General features: G+C 34.4%; 1 protein-coding gene across 1 annotated transcript in view; it reads right to left on the bottom strand.

Moving 5' to 3' along the window:
• Nucleotides 1-581: 581 nt before the first annotated feature.
• The window catches only part of LOC145683283 (histone-lysine N-methyltransferase SETMAR-like), a 159,687-nt gene continuing 150,787 nt past the window's right edge, over nucleotides 582-9,481 (bottom strand). The window contains exons 2-3 of the mRNA XM_081754649.1: nucleotides 8,293-8,335; nucleotides 582-997 (exon numbers count right to left, since the gene is read on the bottom strand). Coding sequence (XP_081610775.1) covers nucleotides 617-988 — 372 coding nt within the window. The 5' untranslated portion in view covers nucleotides 989-997; nucleotides 8,293-8,335 and the 3' untranslated portion in view covers nucleotides 582-616. The remainder of the gene's footprint in view (nucleotides 998-8,292; nucleotides 8,336-9,481) is intronic.

Raw genomic sequence — 9,481 nt, 5'->3', positions numbered from 1 at the left:
TCAGATATCAGAGAATCAGACTGATTTCTCTAGTAAGAAAGGGAATTCCGTATATTTGTACAATATACCTCTTTCCACGGAACGGATTTTTCTCAGTGCACCACAAGATATTTATTTATTTATTTTATTTAACAATCACCAGATACAGCTCAGAGGCCATTTTACACTGGATGTCTAACAACAACAATGAAAAGGATTTTGGGAAGGTATTGGCCAAGGGCTATTTAGTAGGTACCACCCCGGCATTTGCCTGGTAGGACTGAGGAAAACCCTGGAAAACCTCAGTCAGGATGGTCGCCAGCGGGAATCGAACCCGCGACCTCCCGAATGCGAAGCCAACGCTCTACCACTTCAGCTACTTCGAATCATAACATACCACCTTCTAAAATATTTTGGCAGGTCTAGGAACCACCAAAATTACGTCATAGTTCAATCTTCCAGGAACCTAGCATTCACAGGACCGTAAGCAAAAAATATAGTTCCCAAATTAAAGAATGAATCAAAACATAGAACAGTACTTTTGGCATTTTTTAATGATCGTCTGAATTAACAGAAATATGTACCCTAGTCCTATCTTCCACGGATCTAGTATTCAATCTATTGGGTTGGCCCATATCTAATTTCTAAGGTTCAGCTTGAAAAGTTTACTTTGAGCTTTTCCCATAGAGTGAAGGTGACGCTCTATGGTATTGTGTGAGCAATTCATTATCTCTGCTAATTCTCTCGCCTCGTCATTTGGGCGTGGATCTTCGTGATTAAGTTGATTCAGTTGCTCTTCTTTCAGCTGAACGGAGCGTCCAATGCGATGCATGTCTTTGAGGGCGAAATTGAATCGATTCAACCAATTTTGATTCGCCCTAAGAGGCATTGATTCTTCGCTATGCACTTCACAAATCTCTTGAGCAGTTTCTGTGACTTTGCCACCTCGGTTAAACGCAAAAAGCAGAAGGTGTCGAAAATGTTCCTTTTTGTCGACTTCACACTCCATCTTGATGACCTGAAAAGAATAAAAAGTATATCAGCATATTCTGTAAAGAACTAAAACTATTATTTTGTAGAGCATATAATTCTTTATCAAATACCATAAAACGCATTGCAAAACACTTTATTTTTGACGCAAAATTTTCACTTAAAAAATGTCAGGACTTATGGGTTAACCCAATACCATACGCTATAATACAATTCGAAATTAATGAGTGAATCATAACTAAACAGTCCAAATATTATTTTTGACACTTTTTAACTCACTGAAAGGGAAAAGATGGACCATTTAAATTTACAGAGTTATGTACTCTAGTTCTTATATAACATTTCCCAAATTTTATTTTTGATAATTCCAAAATGTCAGAGGAGTGTCATTGCGTCCTGCAGAAATTTGAGGGGGTGACCCTAGTATGAGAGAGAATGAACCACCCACCCACTCATAGAAGCATATAATGTAATAAGGTATCATCTTAGAGTGTAAATTAAGATAATGACCGCTCACGTGGTAAAAAGTATTGGTTATGTTTAGATTTATGGCATTTTTTATCCATGAAAGGAGAGAAGAAAGATCACTCAAAGTCACACAAGCATATGCCTTAGTTCTACAGAACAATTATCAATTTTCGTTTCTTTTGATGATTCCCAACTTTAAGCGGTAAGCCAGTATACCACTTCCAAATTTTAAGTGGAGTGCACTAAGATATCACTGTTTTATGAGAGAGAATAGACCCACGTATTTATCCATATGATGACGATATGCTTTAGTGAATCATCATTTTAGATTCTTAATTAGGATGAAAACTATCCATATGGTAAAACATCTTGCTTATCTGCATTTTACCTATGGAATGGGACAAGTTGGACCACCTAAACTGACAAAGCACATACACCAGTCCTAAAAAACGTTTATCAATTTCTACTTTTTTTTTTTTTTTTTTGGCAATTCCTAAATTTAAAGGATGAGCCAGTGTACTCCTGGAGAAATTCGATAAGGATGCATCATGGTATCCATATCGTATGCAACAAAATGTCTCCATCCTAGATCCATATAACATGATAAAGCCTCATCTCCAAGGTTAAAAGAAGACAAAAATCCTCCAAGTTTCAATGTTTGCTGTTTTTTTTTTTAACCCATACAAAGGAACGAGATGGATCGGTCAAACTTTCAGATGTACATAACATGAATCTATACTACAGTACCAAATTTTGGCATGGGTACGTTAGTCCCCACCCTTAATCTTTGGAAGAGTTACATAGGATTACTTCTTGTTTTGGAAATTGCCAAAACTAAAAATTTTGTAGAACTACACTTTTTTAACAGGCAAATTATTGATGTAGGTTAAAGACTTCATTTTACGCTTCATCTGTACTCTTTCTTTTCTTATAAAAATAACCTGGTTCTATCATTTTTAATATATATATATATATATATATATATATATATATATATATATATATATATATATATATATATATAGATAGATAGATAGATAGATAGATAGATAGATAGATAGATAGATATAGAGATAGATATAGACATAGATGTCAGCAATAAACAACTATTCCTAGTTATAATATTTTCGAGTGCACATTAAGACGTTAAATGTTAGGTAGACGTAATGGAACCCCCCAAACTACTTTGGCAGTGGCGGATCTAGAAGGTAAAACTGGGGGGGGCAGCCAGTACCCAGACTATGATAGGTATATATAAACTTTTAAAAATATATAAATAATAGCTTAAATTATTTCGTCAGTGAAAAAAATGGGCGGCCTAGGCACCCCGGCCCTGGCCTAGATACGCCACTGTAATTGGGACCCCTATCAGCAAACAATTCTGAGTGTGAGCCTGAGGAAATATGTTTATATAGAAATGAGAAAGAATAGGTAACAGTAGACCTATTAGTAAAATTGTTTTAATAGCTTTTCTCATGCAATCAGAAAAAAATTATGTTTGGATAATAATGATTCATTTTTTAAAGAGCTTCCTTTAAAAACGTAGTATGTCACGTCTGCACCACCTGAGGAAGATTAGTTTGTAAGCCATTATATTTTTTCAGTTAATATTGAAGCTCCATGTGGCTACACTTATGGTTTTAATAGAGCAATTAGAGTGGAGAAAGAATATATTCTAGGAACACTTAATCGATTCCACAAAAAAGTTTCCTGATAACTATTACTGTTATTACTCTATAGCAGTGTTTCTCAACCTAATTCCTAGCACCACCCCCATTTTATCACACCCTCTTGCCAGCGACCCCCTTGTACTTTCTGGTTTGTAATAACCTTGTGTGAGATTTTTAATATATATATTGCGGAGATCTCAACGATATCCATCTATTTCAATAATAGTAGAATCTATTTCTTGTATATAGTGGATACAATAACTTCCCTAAAAGCGAATGGATTAAAACCAAATTTGGTCAGTTCATTCTTATTACAAATATCGAATGCGATCCGTCATACTGTTTCAAAAATGGAGGCCATTTGAACATTTTAAATCTTCATAACTCCCTCAATTTTGAGTCGTATGATAAAAAAAAATAAAGGGATTTCTAATTTTGGTTTTAAAAAAATAACTTGGACAGTTGTTAAAAAAGTTATTGAGTATTTTAAATGACTTGATAATGTGGTTTACGAAGATTCAGTTGGACTTTACCACACTAGTGAAATCACACCACGCTCAAGTATCTCGTTAGCAAACACTTTTAATTATATTTCAATATACAGGTTTTGTCGCATTTGTATTTTTCTGGTATTTCAACATGCAGTTCTCATTAGTTTCATATCGTACTTCTTTCATTTAAATTGATTTTTAAACAGCTCTGCACCTGTTAACCTATTAGAGTACCAATTTTGGCAAGTTATCAAGTTATAACTATTCTAAGGATAGCAACAAATTGATTCAAATTAATTCATTTGTTCCTGACTTATTGACAAAAGAAAATTTGTCAACTGTCAAATACTTTCCTTCCCATGTGTACGCTTCATCTGTACTCTTTCTATAAAAAAACAACCTAGTTCTATCATTTTAAAGAGAAAACAAGTGTCAGTAATTAACAGTTACTTATAATCTATTCGGGTGCAGAATAGGACAAGTTTAATATTACATAGAAGACATATTGGATACCCCAAAATTAGTTTGGACCCTCCCAGCAAACATTTCTGGGTGTGCGTCTGTTTTCTGCTCTATATAAGTCAATACTAAAACCGAAAATAATAGTAAATTTTTAACACTTCAAATTTTAGAAGAGACTAGCCTGGGAGCTCGCTCCCAGCCCCCGCGAAGCTCAGCCGATGGTCTGGCATGTCTTAAACCCACTATTCTACCAAATTTAAGTTCCTTTTCCTATTTCAACTTCCTAAAAGATATGATTTTGGGCCCCAAGAAGACGCCTATTTGAACAACATAGAGATTTTTCTTTTCCCCTTTGGACCCCCTAAAAACTATAAACATTCAGTTTTGGCAATCTTCTTCTAGGTTAGTCCCGGAAGGCTACAATCATGCTAAATTTCATTATTCTAATCCTACCGAAAGTGCCTGAACATTTTGGGGGTGTAGATGTCCCATACAAATAACATTGGAGAGATTTTTCAATTGACCATAAAACCGCACTAAATTTGGAAATTTTTAATTTTTGTGATTTACATATATTAACGCTAACCAAAATGTACAAGCATACCGAGTTTGAGGTATTTATTCCAATTCCAAGTTCCTAATCATAACATTATAGGTCGATAAAAGGCCTATTTAAATAACATGGACAATTTCTTCATTCCCTCTTTAGACCCCTTAAAAATTAAAAATATTCACATTTGACAATTTTCCTGTGAGTTAGTTCCGAAAAGCTCTAATCATGTCAAACTTCAAATTTCCACTTCAAGTGGGAGTATCCAATGCCGGATTTACGTATAAGCTAAACAAGCTATAGCTTAGGGCCCCATACTCTTGAGGGCTCCAAAAATTAACGGAAAAAATTGAATGCACATTTTCAAAATATTAGAAAACAATAAATAACCTAGAATCTAGATATAGCAACAGTGCTTCGTTTGTGTAGACCTCTATGATAATAAGTAATTGGGCCCCTTCTGGTAGTCTGGTTCCTAAAATATAACTGGTTTCTTCATTTCTGTATTTAGGGTCTTACGTTTATCTCGACACATAAAAGGCTCCATTATCTTCAGTAGCTTAGGACTCTACCAAACCTAAATCCAGCTCTAGGAGCAGGGGGCGCGGTGGCTCAGTGGTAGGGCGTTCACCTCCGGTGCTTGGGGTCCCTGGTTCGATCCCAGCTCGCGCCGTGTGGACTTTGTGGTGGACAAACACCGTGCTCGTGGGTTTTCCCGGGGTTCTCCAGTTTCCTCCCACTTTCATCATTCCACCATTTCACTCATTTCTCATAATCACCGTCTTCTTGAGCTTAACCGGCATATGCGTGGGACGTAAAACTCAAAGATTTCATTCCATTTTCAGCTCTAGAAGTATTCGTTATTTTATGTCAGTGAGTAAGTTTATGTAGTTTTATATATAGTTAGAATAGTGTCAGGATTAAAAATAGAATATATCTTCTAATAGGAGATAGAATATATTCTTGGGGTGCATAATCGATTGCAGAACACTGCTACTGTTTATACTTCTTTGCGATGAACATTAGAACCGGAAAAGCTTGATTTTCTATCGTTTCCGGTTTGAGTGGAGGGTTAATAGAGAAGATGGTAACTATTCTGAGAATGCTTTAATTAAATTCCACAAAAACGCTAACTGCTATCGCTGATAGTTTTTAGTCTTTTTCGATCAATATTGAAATCGGAAGTTGTAGTAGATTTCTAGTCTAGTAGATTTTATTCTATAATAATCAACAATAAAACCAGTAATGGTTGGTTTCTATTACTTCCCATTTACAACAGTGTGTTGTATATTTTTACTTATTTCACTTGTAAATTATTATTTGCTTGTAATTTTGAGCCATGATGTATTAAATATGTACTAGGCTGATTCTATTATTAGAAGAAGAGAAAGAGAAAAAAATAATATAGTTATAATGTTAATATATAAAGATATTCAAATGCTGTTATGTAATCTAATCTCGAGGTCGTCGTCATGACAACATATAATAAATAGAATTATTCAGTTAATAAAAAACAGACATCTTGAAAAGGTGTGTTGTAAGTAATCTGTACGCATCTTTTATATAATTATTAAACCACGTGTATAAAAGGTAATTGGTGTGTTATTATGGCTCAATAATTAAGGAACCGTTGTACATTCAAATACCTCTATCTACTAATTCAATTCATAACTTTTAATCCTCTCCATTCTGGCCAAAATTGATGTTGATCCATCAAGTAGTTCTTGAGATTTTCCGTTTCTTGGGCGGAGAGACACATAAGCACACCAGGTAAATATGGACAGACAAGGTAAATATATAAAGGAGTTTAGACGGACACATAGACAGACAGGGTAAATATATAAAGGAGTTTACACGGACACATAGACAGACAGGGTAAATATATAAAGGAGTTTAGACGGACACATAGACAGACAGGGTAAATATATAAAGGAGTTTAGACGGACACATAGACAGACAGGGTAAATATATAAAGGAGTTTAGACGGACACATAGACAGACAGGGTAAATATATAAAGGAGTTTAGACGGACACATAGACAAACAGGGTAAATATATAAAGGAGTTTAGACGGACACATAGACAGACAGGGTAAATATATAAAGGAGTCTAGACGGACACATAGACAGACAGGGTAAATATATAAAGGAGTTTAGACGGACACATAGACAGACAGGGTAAATATATAAAGGAGTTTAGACGGACACATAGACAGACAGGGTAAATATATAAAGGAGTTTAGACGGACACATAGACAGACAGGGTAAATATATAAAGGAGTTTAGACGGACACATAGACAGACAGGGTAAATATATAAAGGAGTTTAAACGGACACATAGGCAGACAGGGTAAATATATAAAGGAGTTTGGACGGACACATAGAGAGACAGGGTAAATATATAAAGGAGTTTGGACGGACACATAGACAGACAGGGTAAATATGTAAAGGAGTTTAAACGGACACATAGGCAGACAGGGTAAATACAGGGCGTTAAAAAAGTTTCTATACTCCTGAATCGTGTGCAAGCATGTTTGGAGGCTCATGGGGAACATTTTGAACATTTGCTGTGAAAATGTGTGTTAAAATGTGTGTGTGTATGTTACGCCCTGTACATAGTGCTTTTATGCCATAAAATATAATAAATTTTAAGTAAAATAATTTTCTCGTTGCTTTGAATATGTGACAATTCAGGTGTATAGAGACTTTTTGAACGCTCTGTATATAAAGGAGTTAGATTCCCAGTGGGGACACTCGGTCGGAAACGTGTAGAAAGCGTTTTCAGTCAGCCACGCCATCCCTCTTACGTCACGGGCTAACATGGTAATACATACCGAAAGCCCAGAAATCTAATTTCTAAATACTATAAACGAGTTAGGGCGGACACATGGACAGACACGGTAAATATATATAAAGGAGTTAGGATAGACATATAGACATACAGAGTAAATATATAAAGGAATTTTGGTAGACCAAACTCCTTATTCTATTATTATTATTATTATTATTATTATTATTATTATTATTATTATTATTATTATTATTATTATTATTATTATTATTATTATTTGGAAGAATTATGTAAAATTCAGTAATGAAAATGCTATAAAGTTTGCAATCCTGATAGATAAGAGTATGGCTGCAAAAACAGGACGCAAAATCTGAATGTAAGGAAAAGAAGGAAGAGAAAAAAAAGAAAGAATAATTAGGTGTCATAATACACTCTGCATTTCGGAACAGATGCAAGTAGCAAGAATTGGTAGAGGGTTGAGCAAGAAAATCTCCTTCGTTTTAATTAGACTTTCATTCTGTTCGTGTTAGCTTGGTGCACGGCAAACTTCCGCCGTACTTTTCTCGCTTTGAATGTTTAATTATCTTCCATCTTCCTTCTTTTTTTTTCTTTCGTTTTTCCTTTTCTCGCTTTCTTTCCGTCTGCGTGAAAGACGCGTCACAAAGATTCTAGTTGTAGTAAAAAAAAAAAAAAAGAAAGAAAGAAAATATTCACAGAAAGCTGCTCTCTTTCTTCTTCTTCTAGTTTGTCAGGAAAGAAAATATTCACAGAAAGCTACCTACCCTTGTTCCCTCTCGTGTGTCAGCTACTTTTGTTATCTGAATCCTGAATGGAAAAATGGTACAATTTATGTCTTTTAATGTTTTATTATGTTGAACGTTTATTGTACTTACATAGATGCTTGGGGTTATATTACAAATTGTTGCTTTCAAATGTCTGCAAAATAGAAGAAAATACATTTCTTAAAAACTTTTAATTAAGTCAAATACAATTGACCAGACATTGAAATACGTATTCTGCCTTCATATTATACGTATATCTAAGAAATGAAATTTACAATTAAAAGTTCAAAGTACAGCAGTACTGTAACTAAGGAAGGTTCGATGCTCCCCGCCTCTCGCGAAAATGAAAAAAAAAAAATCTTACGTTCACGAAGATACTGTACATAAAATTGGAACAGCAATAGAAAACTTTTCTTTACTTTGTATGTTCATGTAGTTAGTCATTAATATTCATATGACACACATATTATTATTATTATTATTATTATTATTATTATTATTATTATTATTATTGCTATTGTATCTCGGCTTAAACCAGTTTCAGCTTAGTAATCTAATGGCCATCTCTACTAAGTGCAGATTATTATTTTTTGACCATTATGATGGCCATTTCCGGACAAAACGTTTTCCGGTTTCCAGAAATCACGTTTTCCGATTTTGCGGAAAGTTTTCCGTTTTTCTGGAAAATTTTCCGTCTTCCGATTTTCCGGAAAATTTTCCGCCTTCCGGTTTTCCGGAAAATTCTCCGTCTTCCGTTTTCAATTTTCCGATTTCCGGAAAAAATTCCGTTTTCCGTTTTTCTGAAAAAGTGGCCATCCATAGTGTCTAATATTACAATTTTTTGTAGATTTGTTAGATGTTTTGCGTTTATCTGTTCAAGTTGTGTCACAGTACTTTTGCTGTAGTTGACATAAATAATTGGTCTTATTGTATAGTCCGGGAGCAAGTGGTATAAAATCGCACATCCGTGCAATTTTAACGGTACAATTGTGAGACATTTTTTATTTTTTGGTTTGCATTAGGTATGACAAATTTAGATGTTGCCAAGTGAAAAAGTTCCGCAGGCCAATATGGCAACCATTTCAAAATGGCGGCTCAACTATACATAAAAGTATTCGTATCTCGGTTATTTTTCATCCGATTTGGATTATCTTTTTTTTAAAAAAAAAAAATTGCAAGTCTACATTGGAGTAATATTTTTGATTATTACACTTATTGCGCTATCTGTACTTGTTTTCCCGTTTTAAAACAAAAACATTATTTTACCTCTAAAATTCCCTTTGTATTTCCTGTGTGAGTT

Source organism: Thermobia domestica, chromosome 4 (assembly GCF_964235325.1).
Source record: "Thermobia domestica chromosome 4, izTheDome1.hap1.1, whole genome shotgun sequence".
NCBI lineage: Eukaryota > Metazoa > Arthropoda > Insecta > Zygentoma > Lepismatidae > Thermobia > Thermobia domestica.
This window is presented reverse-complemented; position numbering and strand designations above follow the sequence as displayed.